Source organism: Vigna unguiculata, chromosome 8 (genome assembly GCF_004118075.2).
Source record: "Vigna unguiculata cultivar IT97K-499-35 chromosome 8, ASM411807v1, whole genome shotgun sequence".
NCBI lineage: Eukaryota > Viridiplantae > Streptophyta > Magnoliopsida > Fabales > Fabaceae > Vigna > Vigna unguiculata.
Genome location: NC_040286.1, coordinates 34,715,697 through 34,734,592, shown reverse-complemented (window position 1 = coordinate 34,734,592; position 18,896 = coordinate 34,715,697). Strand labels below are relative to the sequence as shown.

The following is an 18,896-nucleotide window of genomic DNA, read 5'->3' as shown; positions in this document are numbered from 1 at the left end:
CAAAAATCGAACATAAAGTTTTGAAAGTTTATTACAGGTTTTGCGAGGTCAGATAATTTTAGCTTTTGATTTTTTTTCGTTTATCTCAGCAATGGCGAAACTTGTTCAAATGTCCAAAATTATCAAATTTTAGAATTAAACTAATACCTATAATTTCAAGGACCAACCTAATGCCCAATTCAAATGGCTGATGGGATCAAGACATCGTGTCAATCATCAGATTATGAAGATTTAGTAGCATTTATTAAAAACTCGATGGTTTAACTCTAGTCTAGCTAACAATTTATTATAATTTGACATTAATTTGCCGTTTGTACATATTCATAATACAATTGACCTAACAATTATAACAACATTAGCTGTTGCAAATACAAGATTTGCCTGCGATTGAATTTGCATCCTTTACCGACTACCACATCCACACTGGTGGCTTTCATAGAAAACTGAAATCACGTGTTTATACGCGTACAAAATAATAAACTGTTAAAAATTGTAGAACAAAATGCAAAATTTCACACGAAGCTCAAGTCCCATCATCTGCCATACAATAATTACCCACCCCTCCCAAAGTATAAAATGATTGTCAGAAAGACTACTGCTCAAACATTGCTACTTGAAAATCCTAGTTTGATCAAATGATGTTACCAGGATCTCCATTACATTTTCATTTCATGGCTTGTAGGTTCAAAAATCGGCATGCTTCTAGCAGAAACAAGCATTCCTAATCCGTAAATTAGACACAATGCACCACACACTCAATCATCTTCGCATCCCTCGTCCACGTCCACGGAATGCGCCTCCACGACCTCTGCCCATGGCACTAGCAGCTGCGTCTCCTTGTGCACTCTCAGACTACACATGTTAAATAGATAAAATCAAAATCAGCTGCACGACAGTAGCCAGAATAAAACAAGCAAAAATAAAAAATAAAACCTAGTTACATAAAAAAAAAGGTAGAGTAAGTAGACATGGCGATATAATTCTGCAAATTAATATCAAATTCCAAAAAGTCACAATATGAGATCCCATCCCAGTAGAACAATTAATTGTAACAGTATCAATCAAAACTGTTCACAAGCTTTCTCACTGTACGTGCAGAATTCTTAATGTGCAGAGGATTTGTACAGGGAACTCTTTATGTGCAGAAAATTATTAAGAACCGTTACCCTTTCAAAGTACAAAATCCTAGACCGATTTGAGAGTGAAATTAGAATGTACATATAGTACTGATAATAGTAAGATCAATAAGTCGTTCAAATAAGTTAAGAACATAAGCAAAAATACTCAGCTCATACAATGACACAAATAGACTTTACCTTGGGGTTTTTAATTGTTTCATCCACACTTAAGATTAGGCATGCAGCCTCTGTTGCAGCATTTATAGCATTGATCTGCAAATTGATTAACCAGCTTAAACACCGCACACATAAAACATCAGAATCAGCTTATCAAAGTATTTAAATCAATGCAGACAATTACCTTCACAATTGCAGGCTCCCAGACAAAGTTAGCGAAAGAGTCAGCAATGCCACCAGTGGCTATGTCCACCCCATATGGTGCCCCCTCACCTGGAACAAGCGTTGAAATAAGTATATGCCAGCACGCACGCAAGTAATTGTACAATACATATATGTAAACCAGCATGCTTCATTCACACAAAAAGATGGCAAACCAACCAGAAGGAAGTGCGTGTTTCTGCCTTAGTTTATTCAGCACGTCAGTTGCATCAAATCCAGCATTGTCGCATAGTTGTCTAGGTATAACCTGCAATAATAACGCAACTTTCTGCATTAAAAAACAATCGAAGTAACCATACACTTTGAATGTAAGAACATGATCTGATACCCTTCCACAACTGGGATGCTTTCTTATACAAGGGTAAAAAACTACCAGACATTTTTTAAACGTATTAACTCATAATTAGGGGGGTTGGAGGAGATCTAAACACAGCTGAGAAATTCTTGAAGTATATCATATTGTCACCAAACAAAATGTGTCAACAAGAGTTGCCATGCGTTATTAAATAAGTTATAGAATAATAGTAAACACAAAAAGACAACTATGGATTTGGCTCAAATTACAAAAACATTTACCTCAAGTGCTTTTGCATAGGAGTTGATGAAAAGCTGAGACTTTCCAGCTATAGTTCGTGCATGCTGCCTCAGGTACCGGCTTATCTCCATCTAGCAATGAGAAGAACATTTTGAATGTAAATATGTTGACTAATATAATCCAGTGGTATCTACCGACAAATTTAAGACACATACATCTATAGCACCTCCCCCAGCAACCACAGTTGAATTCTTCAAAGCCCTCCTCACGATCATGATTGCATCATGCAAACTTCGCTCTGCTTCCTCTATGAACTGCAGGAAAATAGGTAAAATCAAATATCAAATAAAATCCTGAGAGTAGAATGAGTTCATCGAGTTTCATAAACAGTTATCACACATGTAACAGACCTGATCTGCTCCACCACGAAGAACTATGGTGGCTGTTTGGCCAGATGGGCATCCATTGAAAATATTGAACCTCTCATTTCCAACCTGCCTTTCCTCAAAAACCTCGCAAGTTCCAAGGATCTTCAAGCAAATAAAGCACAAGTTCAGCAGTAATAAATGAAATTACAGAAAGATCAAATCAAGAGTCATACAAATAATGTGTAACCTCATCAATAATGTTATTAACAGATGTTTGTACGGTTCCACCAGTTGCTGCAGCAACCCTTTTTAGATCTTCTTCAGTTACACGACCAGCACAGAAAATGTCTCTATCTGCAAAATACTGTTTCAAGAACAAATTATTTTAAAAAGAACTGAATGTGATATCCCTGAAAGGCTTTACCAAACACAGAAAGAAATAATTATAAACCATAATTACAAACAATTTGAGAAACAAAACACGTTAACAAGAATATAAAATCAAAGCATAAACAAAAGTGCATTCCTACACAAGAGACAATGTATGAAATGTATCAGGAAACTATCCTGGCAAGAGGTAGCACACTACACATTGCACATTATTCAATAGAAAAGTTTATTATTCCACGGAGTTTAGAGAAATCATAGGTAAGAAAAATTGAATTAAGAGAAAAATTAAAACCTGGGTAGCTAGATCACCAATGGCCAATCGTGAAAGAACAACTTTGGCACCACTGCTGACACATTTATCTAGCTTGTCATAGATAATATTCCATTCTGCATCAACTATAGACTGATATTGCGAAGGATCAGACAACCTGTAGAGAACAATAAAAAATAGTCTCATTTAATCCTTCCTAAGATCTCAGGTCGGCATTGTGAAAAACCGAATTTTAAAATTAAACACCTTATTTCAGCATTTTCTTTCTCAGACTTTAGCTCCAACTCTACGTTTAATAATAGAATTTTTGGATTGAGAAACTTCTTGGGTTGTTGCTCAAACCCAGCATATGAAAACGTCTTTTTGAAGGCAACACCATTTACTAGAAATGAGTCCCGCATGGTACCACCAGGAACCTGTAGAAGAAAACCCGAGTCTCAACCATTGGCTTTAAATATAAGTTTGTACATAACAAAGTTGACTTACGTGGAATTAAATATTTATGACAAACTAAATTCGGTATGACAGTAAAACTCCCTGATTTTCATCGCTAACCACTCTAATTAATTGATTCATTCTACTTTGTATTAAAATTATTTCAGTTATGAAATACAAATGCACACATTTAAAACTCCAAAATCAATACTACAGAACATGGAAAACAAATAAAACATATATTTGCTCTAGCATATCTGAACAAGAGTGGAATATATAAAAGGCTTATGATACTGCTTTACTCTTAATACTCATTCCATAATAATTTTCTTTACAGAGTATTGCACAACAATTAAGGAAACTAATAATCTTCCTAAGGAAAAGACAAGGTAAAATTAACAATTCATCTATTAATGAAAAGAAATTGACTTAATTTTACAATTATCAACATAACAGTTAATGAGCACTGATGTCAATCTGAAGGGAAACAAGATTGAAAAGAAATAACAAATGTTTTCTTGATATTTTTAGGTGACAAAATAGGTTGAAACAAAAAAAAAATCCATACGTGATAATGTTGATAGAATAGAAGGAAGCAAAGAACAATCCCTTTTAAAGGCCAAGAAGATTCACTAATACTTAAGTTGACAGTAGAGGGAAGACATAGTAATAACAATAACCGTGAAATATAAGTACATCTTCTAAGGAAAAACAAAAAAAAAATGTAAATCAGGCAGGATAAATGCATTTAAAAATTCTCTGCATGATTCAATCAACAATAGAAAATTAATTATTAACCTATGAACAAATGGAGACTGTGAATATATGACTTTATAGCAAGATCTTAATGTAACTTGCTTGCATGTGTTCGAATGACTATTGTTTGGATAACCTAACGCAAAAATCCTAAAATCCAGGCTTAGGGAAAACAGCAACCTCAAACACTAACTAGAACTACAGAGACACGCACGCAGATACAAAAAGTGAAAGGATGCCCATACTATTTCCATTAGCATTGTCAGTTTTCTTTTTTATTACAGTACCTTTTGTTTAAGAGCGTCTTTAGGCCCCCATTTTTAGCATTTTTGTTTGCCATAAAACTTTCTTGGATTTAAGAAACACATCACACGGTCACCAATGTAAAAGAGACAGCATGTACCTTCTTTATTCCAATCATGTTCAACCTGTCCTCGTTCCCAATTGCAATTACAGCATCCACAACCATGGATGCAAAGAATTCTTTCTCTCCACCTATAAGTTTTGAAGAAAGTGTGGTAGAAGCACACTTTGCAAGCAGGCTTTTCTTTTCTTCCAGACTTTTCCCCTCAATGCTAACAGCCAGTTCTTTAATCTTTTCAATGGCCTGTATCAATGATTAAAAAAGACATACAATGTGACCAAATCCGTGAGATACTTCCACTTCTAGTATTCAACATTAAGACAAAATTCAAACAAAAACTGAGGCCCTGTTTAGATAAATTTTTCCACAAACACTTGTTAGAGAAGTAAAAACAGAAAGGAAGGAAGGAACCAAACATCTCTCACGAGCTTAACTAGAGAACTTTTACAAAGGCTAAGTATTTAATCAATTTAACTTATAACAAAAGCTCAATTCGTTTTACTTTCTTAATTTCTTCTATAAAGAGATAAATTTATTCAAACATTAAAAAAAAAAAATCACATTCGACAGTGAGATCTGTACCAAGGTACTTGCAGTCCTGTAGCTCCGTATCAAATTTTGAGAGTGAACACCATCTTCAATGAAAGGCTTGGCCTCCCTTAAAAACTCAGCTGCAAGCAAGACGACAGTGGTGGTTCCATCGCCAACCTTTTCACATTCACAAAAAGAACATTAGAATAACAATACATCATTTACTTGCAAACAAGCAATTCCAATACCACAATTTCAAACATCTGAATTGAGCCAAAAAGAAAAACGAGAAGATCTTAACTGCGGAAGCGTAAAAAAAAAAAAAACTAAGGCATTGCAAGAGATCGAATAGAAAGGGAAGCGTTACAAGTTTACCTCGGAATCCTGAGACTTAGCGATGTCGACAAGGATTTTTGCGGCAGGGTGGACGATGTCAAGGAGCTTCATGATGGTAGCTCCATCGTTGGAGATGGTGACAGCTCCCTTGTCATCGTGGATGAGCTTGTCCATGCCGCGAGGGCCGAGGGTGGTGCGGACGACGTCGGCGACGGCGGTGCAGGCATTGATGTTACTCACCAGCTGTGGCTTCCCTTGCGAAGTGTCCGTGCCTTCCTTCAGCAGAATGATCTGAGGTTGCTGTTTGATCCACCATTTCCAGACTTAGGTTAAGTTACGAAAACACGCAAAAAGATAACAAAGAGAACGAGAGAGTGAACCTACCAGCATCGCTGACATGGTTGAAGACGCAGAAAAAAAGAGAGAACTAGGGTTTAAGTTTTCAAGTTCGAAGTGGGACGAGAAGCAGCAGTTTCTGGCTCCTACACTCTTTCTCTCACACACAGCGACGTTAGTTTTCTCTAGAGTTGGTTTGGTCCTATTTCCAAGCCAAAATTAAATTTTATCATAACTTGGGCCAAGGCCCATATACACAAAGCAACTAATTTTGACAAGGTTTTTCTTCCAGTAATCCCTGTTATTTCTTCTTGGCACACCATTCTAATTTTTAAAATCATATTTTAAACTTTCGGATTAATTGTTCTAAAAATTTTCCAGAACAAGTTCTTTAGGATTTCAAGAACATCATTCTAACAATAAAATTTCTGAAATGGGATTTTCAGAAGGTATGAAATCGATTCTCAGAATAAGATTTCTTAAACCAACTTTTTGAAACGTGACGTAATGGTGGATTTTTTATTACATTTTTTTTGAAATATGTCTCCAAATAAGAGATTTTTGAATGAGATTTTTTTTCTACGATGCTTTCTCTTTTTTCTTCTTTTTTTACGTAATATTTTCCCTCCCTTCTTCTACCTCTGCAGCGAGGATGATGCAGTAGTAACGTGATGCAGTACAGATGGAGCGCATTTTAGTCCTTTTGGTGTTTAAATGAGAGTGCAGTTAGTAATGATAAGGTGCGGGAAGAAAAAACAAACTTCTTCTTACAATTATCATATATTAACCAAAAAATATTATTATGGAGTATATTTGGTGTAAGTGATTAATATATTTTATCATTGGACATTTCTTAAATCATCTGTAGTAACATCATAATACATTTATTCGGTCTTATATTTTTCGTAGGCAAATATTTACATCTAATCCGCGTACCAAATACGGTCTTTTTCAATATTATGTTTGAGGGTTAAATATATTTTTTTTCTCAAGATTCAGTAAAATTTAGAATTAGTCTATTTTTAAAATTTTTGACTAATTAAGTCATTTATCTTTAAAAATACGTGAATTTAGTTATTTTAACCAAATTTTGTTAAATTTATCTGACATTTTTAGCGTATTTTATGATAATATTTGAATTATTTACACAATTTGATACATTTTCGCTTCAATGTTAACTCAACTATTATCATAAAATGCGTTTAAAATGTCAAATAAACTTAACAAAATTTGGTAAGAATGACTAAATTCATGCATTTTTAAAGATAAAGGACTAAATTGGTATAAATTTCAAAGAAAAATTAATTCCAAAATTTTGTATTTAATCGTATGTTTAATGATGGAAATTTATCGTCAATTAAAACCAATAAATAATTTATTATGCTCCTAGCTTAATTGATCATGCATCTTCATTTCCATTGATAATAAATAATAACAATAATACTAATATCAATAATAAATAATAAAAATTATATTAAAATTAATCATTTTTAACTTATATACCTTTTTTCTAACTCTAAACAACTTCTAGTTTATTTTCTCTTTACCTGTTAGCTAAATAAAATAATAATTATTGTGTTAGATTGAAACAAAAGTTAATTGTTTTAGAAGTAACTTATTTTTTCTTCTGAAATCAATTTCTCTAATAAGTTTTTCCAACTTTTCAGCTATGAAAATAAGTATTACACCTTTTATAAATAAGAGATAAAAAAGAAGAGTAGAAGAGGAAAGAAACAAAGGGGAAGTGTAATTATTTGAATTGAGGAAAAAAGAATTAAGAGGAAAGAGTAATAAGTACAAAGATTGTGCTCAATTTTATTAATGTAATAAAATCTTTTTTATATTTAAAAAAATGTTATAATGTAAGAAATAATTTCAAAAAAATAAGTGAGGGTTAAAAGAAAATTAGTTTTTAAAGTGTAAAAATCATTCAAGATAATTTTACCACGTAACAAACCAATTTAGAACTTTATTAAACAAGAAGTTCACGGGATAACATAGACTAAAACAAATAAACGAGTGATGATTCTTATGCTTCATTAACTGAAAACACATGTTGCTAATGGATACCTCAAACACAAATGTTAAAAACATTTTAAAAAGTTAGAACAACAAATAAATTGACAAAAATGTACTATTTCTAGTCTCTATCGTGCACATAAACTAAAACATACTAGTACTTTTCACAAGACCTTCTCCAAAATAGTTATCGAGATAATTAATATTCTCACAATAATACACTTAAATAGACATAACAAACACTTAATAGATGAAGACTAAACAATGGAATCTCAATGTTTCTATACACAAGAAAACTACACAATTATTTGCTGGTGAGTTTAATACTACTGCCAATTTAATTCTTATGAGGTGGTTGAAAGGAAATGGCATATATAGGAGAAGTGTTGGTAAATCATGATAAGTAATTGGTGAAATCTAATTGATAGCACTGGCGGAAAAGAATTCAACACTTATCAATGCATTGGCTTCACATCACAGGATAATAGAATCAATACATGAGAGACACTGCGTGAAGGATAAGCTAAGCATAATATACAGGGACAAAGAATTGTGATACCACATGACAGATACATTGGTTTGCTAAAGCAAGAGTGTTAGCACTCATTCAATAATGCAATGAAAAGTGTCCAGGAAAGGAAAGACCCAGAGGGAGAGGGAACAGGTAGAGAAGAAAGCTACTTTCCTCTCTCCAAATAATAAAAGATTCTACAGACAGCGATACAAAGCTAAACATCGATAGCAACAGCCTAATCTAATTTTTTCTCAATTTCCCTTCCCAAACTTCTACTTTTATGCTCACACACCCTCAATTTTTTATTCTAGACCTCACAATTGATTACTACAACCACGTCCACCACCTCAAGATGATATTTTGGTTACATCTTTGCTTGATCTGTTATATTTCATGTGGCTGTTGACCAGCTGCCCCGCTGCAATCGCAGACATCAGAGACAACTCTCCGGCTAAAACAGATCCAGCAACAATGGCGGCCAAAAGTCTTGAGTTTGATCCCGGTGACTCCTTGCTCGCACCCTTCACACCAAGTAAATTCAAGCAAGCAGACTGGGATGCAAGTTGAGTTCCACCCCCAACAGTACCCACCTGAGAGGAAAATTGAACAATCACATAAACCTTAGCTATTGACTAAATTGGAAAATTAACCAAATATAGAAGGGTAATAAGGTGTAAGAAAGGATGGGACGGGTTGCCAAATCACCTCAATAGAAGGCATGGTGACCGAGATGTGAAGGTCCCTCCCATCATTAACGGCTTCCATCATGGTTATGCAATGGGAACTCTCGATATTTTGTGCTGGATCTTGACCAGTGGCTATAAAGACTGCAGAAACAATGTTACTAGCATGGGCATTGAATCCACCAAGAGCACCAGCAATAGCGGAACCAGTAAGGTTTTTAAGCATGTTAAGCTCCACCAGGGCAGGCACGTTGGTCTTCAATACCTTCTTCACCACTTCTTCTTTAATAATTGCTTCACAAACAACAGATTTCCCACGTCCCTCGATCCAATTTACTGCAGCTGGCTTCTTATCCGAACAATAATTTCCTAAAGGATCAAATCAGAACACAACCATCACATTTTTTTGTATTAATATTCCCATTAAAACAATTTCATCATGCCGTGATTATAGGCACAACAACGAGATCAATATAAAGGACTAAGTCAGAACACAACCATCACACTTTCGGTCTAATAGTCCCCTTTAAAAAAAATTAGCATGCCCTGATTATAGGCACCGAATTGAATAGCCAAACAAATAGATCAATATAAAGGAACCAGTCAAAATACAGTGACATCATTATAGGACACTAGTCTCCTGTTCAAATTGCCAATACCTACAATGTGTGTGTGCGTGTATGAATGTAAAAGCTAAGACGTCAAAGATGGTACGGGGAGAAATAACATAATGTAACTGGACCAACTTCACGATGAAAGAAACCGGTACGGAAAAGAAAGAAGACAAATAGACGATGTGAAATAGCATACAAAGAAACGGCATTGGTGACATCACTCGATTTGACAGAAGAAAGATCCAGGAAATATTGTTCATCAAAAAGGGAAAGATAAAGAAATTACCAGAAATGCCAATAACATCCATGTCAGGGAAATCAGTCTGAAGAAAGTCAAGAACGTTTTGCACCCCTTTGGAAACCATGTTCATACCCATGGCATCACCCGTGCTACAAGTGAATCTCAAATAAACGTTCTTTCCAGCCATAGCACACTGAATGCCTTGCAGCCTCGCAAATCTACTCGACCTGAAACCATTAAACCAAACACCAAAACTCAGCACAAATAAATAAATCTCCCACACTCAAATAAAATACATCCAAATTGTAGTCCTCTATACTCCAAATTTCCTCCACTCATCCCACTCCACAATTATCATAAACTTTTAATGGAAAACCACATCTCGCCTAACATTTAAAAAAAAAATAAAAAAATCAACCTAAATATGAATCCCTAAACTGCAGAAATTCACAGCAAATCTCAGTGTAAATTTTCTTATTCAACACAAACACTATTTAAAATTACTTCAACTTTTGGACTCAATAAATTCTTTACCATGCAACCAACCGTATATATTAATATTCATTTAAAATCAGTTAACTGGATATCGACATTTCAACAAACTTTTCGACGATCCGATGAATCCAAACATGTAATTAAGGTGGACACCAACTACTGAATGATAAATTCTCAAATCATGATCACGAACCCAAACTCCCTGTAGAGAGTACCAAAACAAACCTGTTGAAAACAACGGCAAGGGTATCAAAATTGAGAGGATCCTCCAAGAAGAACTTCAACTGTGCAGCCCTCTTAGCAGTGGAGAACCTCACAACAGGTGCCCTTGACATGCAATCCCTCAAAACAACACTGCTGGCCCCACCAGATGCATATATGGCTTTGCACCCTCGATTGGTGCTGGCAACAAGGCACCCCTCCGTGGTGGCCATCGGCACCGTGTACTCGAACCCGTCCAGCAGCAGCGGCCCCGCCACCCCCACAGGAATCTGCACGTATCCCACCGGCATTTCGCAGCACTGCCCCAAAATCGAGTCGTAATCGAAACCCTCCAGCGGCAGCCCCTCCAGCGACCGCCCCGTCATCCTCTGCAGAGCCGCGCGCCGAATCGCCGCAGCACGGCGACAGTCTCCGAGGCGAGACTCGAGCGCATAGGACGGCGTAACGCCGTCCACAACGGAGCAGACAATGTCCTCGTCGTCTTGGGAGATCAACGAGCACTCAACAGGGGGCAATTTGGTAATTGACGGAGAGGGCGAGGGCGCGGGCGAGGGTTCCGAAACAGCTTCGTCGACGTCCCACGCGTCGTGCGAGGCGCGTGTGATGAAGGACTGGACGAAGTCGATGCCGAAGAAGCCGAGGAGGTAGATGAATGAGGCAATGAGAGAGAAAATAGCAGCAATCTCGGAGAGCGTGACTACGTGGAGAGGTGTGTGGCTGCGGATCTTGTCACGCCACCGGTGCAGGAGGAAGTACGCGACGGAGAAGAACAGAGTGAAGAAGATCGCGTTCGTGAGGTATAGCGGCAGAGGGAGCGCGTCGGAGGCCTTAGGAGAGGACACCGATGGTGTGGAAGAGGAATCCCTCTTCCCGCCGCGGTTGGGATGGTGGATAGCTCCGTCGTGGACGGTGGGCGGCGCGCGGTGGCGGAGGTCCATTGCGCGTGCGAAGAGGGTTGCGGAATGAACGTGAAGGGATGAATAAATGGTTAAGGCATGTGATGTGTTATGTGTGACAGCGAAGAACGATGAGTGTGCTATGGTGCGACCGGACCCAACAGCGTCGGCATTTGCTGTTGTTTTGTTTTTATTACGCACTTTTCTTCAAACTTTTCCACTTTCCTGAACCGCCACAAACACATCCAACTGTAATTAAAAAAGTTTATTAGAAAAAGAATAATTTTATTTTTTGAAAAATGGTAGCCGTCGGATACCCTAAAACAACGCGTTAATTACGTTAATTATATTAAATAAATGATCAAGGTAACCTTTTAATTGAAAAGTATAACCGTGCACGTTCTTGAAGGTTCTAACCCCACGGGTTCATTCAAAATAAATTACTAGTTCGCTATATCATCTGATTCATTTAACAGTTACACTAAATCTCTCGATCGCATTAGAGTACAATAAATACTGTGTAATGAATCACTAAATTGTTTTTTTTCGAACAGGAGTTGTACAATTAAAGTGAAGTATTAATATTTTATTATGTATGTATAAGGTTTATAAATAGAAAATAAATATTTAAGAATAGGGTTAAATATGTTTTTTTTTTCATCAACTCTCAGGAAAATTTAAAATTAGTCACTCTTTAAAATTTTTGACTAATATAATCCTTTATTTTTAAAAATATGTGAATTTAGTCTTTTTAACCAAATTTTGTTAAGTTTATCTAACGTTTCAAACGTATTTCATAATAGTATTTGAATTATTTACACTGTTTGACACATTTTCGCTTTAATGTTAACTCAAATATTATCATAAACTGCGTTTAAAATGTGAAATAAACTTAACCAAATTTGGTAAAAATGACTAAATCCACACACTTTTAAAGATGAATGACTAAATTTGTATAAAATTTCGAAAATTAACAATATTCTTTATTTAACTTTTTTGTTTTTTTTAAAATATTTGTTAAGAACTTGTTTATTTGTTTTTAAATCAGAGTTTCGTTTTTGAATTTTAATGAAAAACAAAGTATGTATATCAGTTTTTGTTTTAAAGTTCAATTTTTTTTAGTTTAATTTGGAAAGTTTTGTCTGTATAGAGAATAAGATCTTGTATGTGGTTAAGGACGAATCTTTGTTAACTTATGATCATTAAGGTATTTTGTAGAACAAAGTTTAACTTTATAAATTTGTGTGAAAAACAAATTATGATCACAACATAAAGCTATTTTGTTTGATTAGATTTTTGTTTTAGTGTTATTGATTTATAAAAGTGGCATAAATAATAAAGATATTGCATGTATTACTTTTATAATAAAGATAAATATTTGTTAATTTATGATCATAAGGATGTGATGTAATTATTGATACGGATCTTTTATACATAGAGCTTGTTATTCTATTCCAGTAGTGTAATTGAGAGCTTAAATTTTAATAAATAAGTCTTTAGAACAAGTAGTTAAGTGTTGATAGTATTTTAGTGTAAATTATTTGAATACGAGAGTGATGTGGTTATAGTGTTTGATATTAAGGGTCATTGCGTATAGTTTATCATATATTTTTGAGTTTGGGGTAAAATTGTATGATTTAAATGAATAAATTCAAAAATAAGATATTTGTTGTACGTTAAATAGTGATGAGTCAAAAATATTTCAATCGACTCAAATTGGTTTAATTTGTTATTTTTGAAAAAATATTTTGTGTTGTATATAAGAAATGAACAAAATCGTATTTTGGACCAATCGGATAATTTGATTGGGTCAGAAGAATTTTTGTTGGACAAAATTTAATTAATTAAAATTTTGATATATGATTAATTAAAAAAATTAGCTATAATTCTTGGATGATTTTAACTATGAAATTCAATTAATTAAAATCTTAATAGTTTTGGTCTGAGTCATTTTCTAGGAAATTTATTTTGTTGGAATTCTTAACTTTTAATTTGTGTTTGGATGAATCATTTCAATAATGTTGAGAGATTCAAATGCATTATAACTAACTTGTTATGATAAAGAAATTAAAATATCTTACATTTCAATTTCAAGAATTGCTCCATCACCCGTCACATAATTACAAATATCCTCTGAATAGTCTCATTTTCCAACTATAGACCAACATGTACAGTATCATTATAATATAAAATGTAGTATTATGTAATTGATTTATAAATGTTAATAAATCTGTCTCTAGATGAAATGTAATTATAATATGTATTTGATATATACACATATATGAAAGTAATTTAAACACTCTACTTTATTTATATAGTAATCTCAATAGCGATAGACTGATGATATAAAAACTAATATATGTACTTATGTTTCATTTTTATAGTTTTGCTTTTTAGAGTTATGTAAGTATAATACGATTTCTTATGAAAGAATCACTTTTGTTTCAATATAATATAATATAATAATTCATATGCACAAGTAAAATATAAATAATCAATCCATGAACAATAATCAAAATAATCACTTACGTACTTAATTGAAATACAATAATCTCTAAAAAAATTGGTAATATGCACAAAAAATTATACATATAACTTGATATCAATCACCGAATTCAAGATAAACTCTAGTCGTTTTTTAATACAAAACTCTACCATGATTTTACTATTTAAATTTATCTGAAAAAAGTAAAGAAAAAAATATTTAAAATCCTAAACCATATAGGATTATTAAGTGTACCCCCAACAACTACATTTCTACATCAAACATAATAAATAAATTCAAACCTGTAAATTCTCTTTTTCTTATATATTAAAATTCATTCAGCCAATAAATATTAACTTTAATTGAATTTAAATTCGAGTTTTCTTGCAAGTAAATGAGTGCAGCGGGTTTGGAGTTTAGTTACGTAAGTTTATTAAATATTTGAAAAAAACATGTATTACCTATAGTTGTTATGATTGAAATAATATTTTTTTGTGAAAAATAACTAAAACGAAGAAGTCATTGTTTACATGTCAGGAATTTTTTTGCACTATCGTTGTGATTAGAAGTATAAACTAATTCTTATAATAGTTTTGAAAAGAGTAATTTTGAAATATATGAAAGCGTACAAGAACGTGCATCAGAAGAATTCTCTCTCAATGTTACAGCTGTCAGTGTTTTGGTCAAGGAAAGAGTTTTGAACCATTGCGATACCAATCTTATATTATTATTATTATTAGTGTGAGAAAGGCAAACAAATTTTACTGGATTTCCTTGATGAAATTGTTTAGCATGTGTTTGGAAGAAATAATTTAAGAGTAATTTATTTATTTAAAAATTTTAAATTTTTTTGGAGTAAAATAATTTACTTAGATGAGAAATTAAAAGAGAATTGAAATTGATGAATTTAAAGAAGATATTTTAAATCGTTAAAATAGTAGAATTTAAAATTCACTAAAAAATGAAGGAAATTGAAATTTTACGATTTGTGAAATTTTTCATTATTCAATATTAGAGGTGTCAATTGAGTTTATACGATCCAGATGACCTAGATAGGTCGGGCCGGTCCGACAACCCATATTGGTCAGGCCGATCAGATGATTCAAACAGACTAAGCAGGTCCAACAACACAAACGACAGGCGCGAGCCCAACTATCAAAACGGGTCAGGCAAGCCCGACAACCCAAACAAGTCGGACAGACCCAACAACCAAGATAGGTAAGGCGGACCCGTGACCCAAATGGGTTGGGGACCTAATGAACCAGACGATTCCAACAATCCAAACGGACTAGGTTGTCCAAATTTTGAAATTTATCCAAATTTGGCCGAGTTAACCTCAACCAAAATTTGGTCTAGTTTACATTAGCCGAAATTTGACAGAATGTGACTGAGTTAGTTCCGACCTAAATTTGGCGAAATTGGTCTAAGTTTACATCAGCCAAAATTTGACCAAATTTGGTTGAGTCAGCTTGATCAAAATTTGGCTGAATTTAAATATTTTAATATTACAATTATATTTGTTAAATTTAATTTCTAAAATTATATATTAAATAAATATTAAAATAAAATTTTATCTTATAAAAGAAATTCAATTATTTTATTCAAACACGAGATTGAATCGTTTCAATTACTTAGTCCAAACAAATTATTTATAAAATGAAGAGAATTCAATTGCAAGAATTTCAAATACAATATATTTTAATTTCTTAAAATTATTGAAATACTTCATCCAAATAAATGTAAGAGTATAATGAAATAGAATTTAAAAGAAAGAGAACCAATGAATGAATGACAATTGGAACATTGCACTCCACCGATATTTTTATTCAAAGTAGTGATATTCAACTGTTCCAAATTCTGAAGTATTAACAAATAATTATTTTGGGCTTCTATTTTATATTAATTAATATTTAGTTTACATTATTATTACAATTTAATAAAGTCTTCTGTTCTGTGAAGGGATTTAAGAATTAATTAGAGTCATACTTAAGGCTGTGTTCGTATGCGCAAATTTTGTAAATCTGCAGATTTGCGAGATGGAATTTTTGTTTTTCTCATGTTCGCATAACAAGATTTGAACAGATTTAGAGCGATGCATTTGTGGTTAAATAGTCAAATTTCATCCCTTCACAAACGAAAAGAATTGCAATGATTTCTACTAAATTTACTTTTATGACCTTATTAACGAAAAGAATCATAATTTTTTTTTTCAATTTGTATGATAATAGTATTCTCAACTATATATATATATAATAATTAATAATATTTATATATAATAATACTTATTATTAATATTTTTTATATAATAATTAAAATATTGTTATAAATATTATGATTAATATATTAATATATAATTAATAATATACGTATATAATAATTAATAATAATTAAAATATTGTTAAAAATATAATTATGTACATATAATTAATTTTATTATTCTTAATATGTATATAATAATTAAAAATAATAAAAATATATAAATTTTTATAATAATTAAAATATTAATAAATTTTAATATTTTTAACTGATTTATTAATTATTTTATTTTATTTTTATCATTAAGGGTATTTTGGTAACTTTCTAATTCTATCTATTTTTACAATTTATTTTATCTATCACATCAATCAAATTTTTCACTAACTTTCATAAAACTTATCTTCAAATCTACTCACTTTACCCTCTAAATCCACTCAAAAAAACACAAAAATTCATCCACCCAAATCTACACAAATTCATTTTCACACTTTCTTCCAAATCCATCTTTATAAATGAACACAGCCTAAATACCAAGTGCTGTAAATTTAAAAACAAGTTTATTTTTTATCTCTTTCTAAATTGAAATTGATTTATAAACAAAAATAGATTTGGTAATTATATTGAGGTATGATTATTCTGAATTGAATTGTTCATTATGGCTTTATTGGTGTTATCATTTGAGTAAAATATTATTATTAATTTGTTGTCAAAAATATTCTAATAAGTTTTTCAAAAATCTCATTTCAAAGTTAACCTTGGGGTTAACTATTTTTCTTTTCAAAATTGTATGAATTTAAATATGTCACTCTAGTAAAGTGTTTTACAAGTGATGTAAATACAAGGGTATTACTGAAAATAAATAAATAAAACTCATTATTTGCATGACTCGCATTGAATTGAATATTCATACTACAAACATGAAAAAATAAATCATAAACCATTCTTCAACCATAATCCTTGATTACAAAGCATGATTGTTATCCTGAAACTTGGTGACAAGATATTCATTATTGTACATGAAAATGAATGAAGGGTAAAAAAAAACCTAATTAACATAATCTGTAAATTTGATATCTGTGAAAACTATAAGCTTTATTGTTTAAGGTAGCAAATTTAAAGATACTAAGCCACACAGAAAACTATGCCTCTGATAAAGTCTGACTTGTATCCTGCAAACACATTGTAAAACAGAATTAATAAAGGATTAATAACTTAAATGAAGAAAAATAAATGCACACAGAAAACACAGAATATGCAGCATCATCCAGATAGAAGCAACAATGTTAAAGAACAAACATTCATAAAAAGACGATTCCACACTCTACAGTAGCTTCTATAACAAAATCTACTGAGTCTAAACAAAAGGAACAAAACTGAGAAAAAAAAGATCGGAGTACTCACTGTTTCTTGTTTCTGAGGTTGTACATTCTTGTCGTTTCTCCCTCTTCTATTGTACATTGTGGAACTTTTATCAGCATTTTTGTCTGCAAATATCACGTGAAGCGATGCGTCCAAATCTAACAGAACCTTTCCACATAAAGTGCAGACACTGAAAACAAAATCATTCAAATTTAATTGAATACACATTCCAAGATTTGATTTTACATGAGTCGATCCATTGATAAAATCTCTAGCAGAGAGAGATAAATCATGTTATCTTCTTTCTGATGAATCCCCACTCTTCAAGAAACCAATTTCAAATTTTGAATTTTTGTCATAAGATTAGAAGAAGAAAAAGGAAGAAGAAAAGAGAGGATTGTTGAATTACCTGCAAGAATGGACCGAAATGTCACCATAGATGGGTTCCAATCTAGTGGGGCAAACCCTGCAACAATGACTGCACCAGTACTCCATGCATGCCAACATTTGTGTTCAGTTTCAAAGTCGCATAAATAACCTAATTACACCTTTCTAAATACCATTAAATACCTTTGACTAAGCATATACACCATGCATACAATAATATAATGCATATCATGATATAATATATATGTTTCCATATATTCAAAGTTGATTATACTTTTAAAAATATTTCATAACAGATTTATTTTTTAAGAATATAATCAACTCTTCATATTTTAAAATGTCGACATCTGAACTAAATTATAACTTGGTTATTTTTATTACAATGGATTGTCTTAATAGAATGTTAATTAAAAAAAATGTTATTTTAAAAATTTAAATCAATATTTGTAATAAGTCATGAATTGTGTGTATTACATTTTTCTTGATCTCCTTAATTCGGATTGTGCATAATTTTCATCTTCTAGGTTTTACTTTTGTATTAGTTAAACATGTGTATTTTTTTTTAGATAAAGTGAATTTGATTCTCTTTCAGTTTTTTTTTTTTTAACAAATTGTTTAAACTATTTTAGCCTCAAAATTCACTGATCAAACATCTGTTTTTTTCACTCTCTTATGTACAGAAAATAGATATAAAACAAAAGAAAAACATTTTTAGTGTAATTTTGATTTTGAAACAGAAAGATGTTATAAATAAGATTATGACTTTGTAAACGAATTTAAAATAGAAAGAAAACGTTATTTAAAAGCAAATAGGCTCAAAACTGTAAATAAGGACATGCTTATTGTAACTACCGTAATTAAAAGAGTTGGTAAGCAGAAAAAGTTA

At 32.3% G+C, this 18,896-nt stretch overlaps 2 protein-coding genes across 2 annotated transcripts; both read right to left on the bottom strand.

Moving 5' to 3' along the window:
* Positions 1–332: 332 nt before the first annotated feature.
* Positions 333–6,031, bottom strand: LOC114195230 (T-complex protein 1 subunit eta). Its single transcript, XM_028085627.1, has 14 exons — positions 5,888–6,031; positions 5,543–5,803; positions 5,219–5,344; positions 4,676–4,879; positions 3,328–3,497; positions 3,103–3,238; positions 2,668–2,784; positions 2,463–2,582; positions 2,268–2,366; positions 2,094–2,183; positions 1,677–1,764; positions 1,480–1,568; positions 1,317–1,391; positions 333–852 (listed from the first exon to the last, which is right to left on the bottom strand). The coding sequence occupies exons 1-14, from the start codon at positions 5,900–5,902 to the stop codon at positions 760–762; spliced, it is 1,683 nt and encodes a 560-aa protein (XP_027941428.1). The 5' UTR covers positions 5,903–6,031; the 3' UTR covers positions 333–759.
* A 2,252-nt stretch (positions 6,032–8,283) lies between these two features.
* LOC114194282 (3-hydroxy-3-methylglutaryl-coenzyme A reductase 1) lies at positions 8,284–11,703 on the bottom strand. The gene is made up of 4 exons (XM_028084407.1): positions 10,631–11,703; positions 9,956–10,137; positions 9,078–9,424; positions 8,284–8,962 (listed from the first exon to the last, which is right to left on the bottom strand). Exons 1-4 carry the CDS (start codon positions 11,563–11,565, stop codon positions 8,720–8,722), a joined length of 1,707 nt encoding a protein of 568 aa, XP_027940208.1. The 5' UTR covers positions 11,566–11,703; the 3' UTR covers positions 8,284–8,719.
* Positions 11,704–18,896: the final 7,193 nt, after the last annotated feature.

Bases quoted from the DNA above. Each gene is read 5' to 3' on its own strand.
- LOC114195230 (XM_028085627.1), bottom strand. The intron at 4,880-5,218 runs GTACAGATCTCA...TCATTGATACAG, and splicing joins ACAGGACTGCAAGTACCTTG to GCCATTGAAAAGATTAAAGA. The intron at 853-1,316 runs GTAAAGTCTATT...TAACATGTGTAG, and splicing joins AAACAATTAAAAACCCCAAG to TCTGAGAGTGCACAAGGAGA.
- LOC114194282 (XM_028084407.1), bottom strand. From the start codon at position 11,565: ATGGACCTCCGCCACCGCGCGCCGCCCACCGTCCACGACGGAGCTATC. The intron at 10,138-10,630 runs GTTTGTTTTGGT...TAATGGTTTCAG, and splicing joins CTTGCCGTTGTTTTCAACAG to GTCGAGTAGATTTGCGAGGC. The intron at 9,425-9,955 runs GTAATTTCTTTA...TTGATCCTTTAG, and splicing joins GGATGTTATTGGCATTTCTG to GAAATTATTGTTCGGATAAG.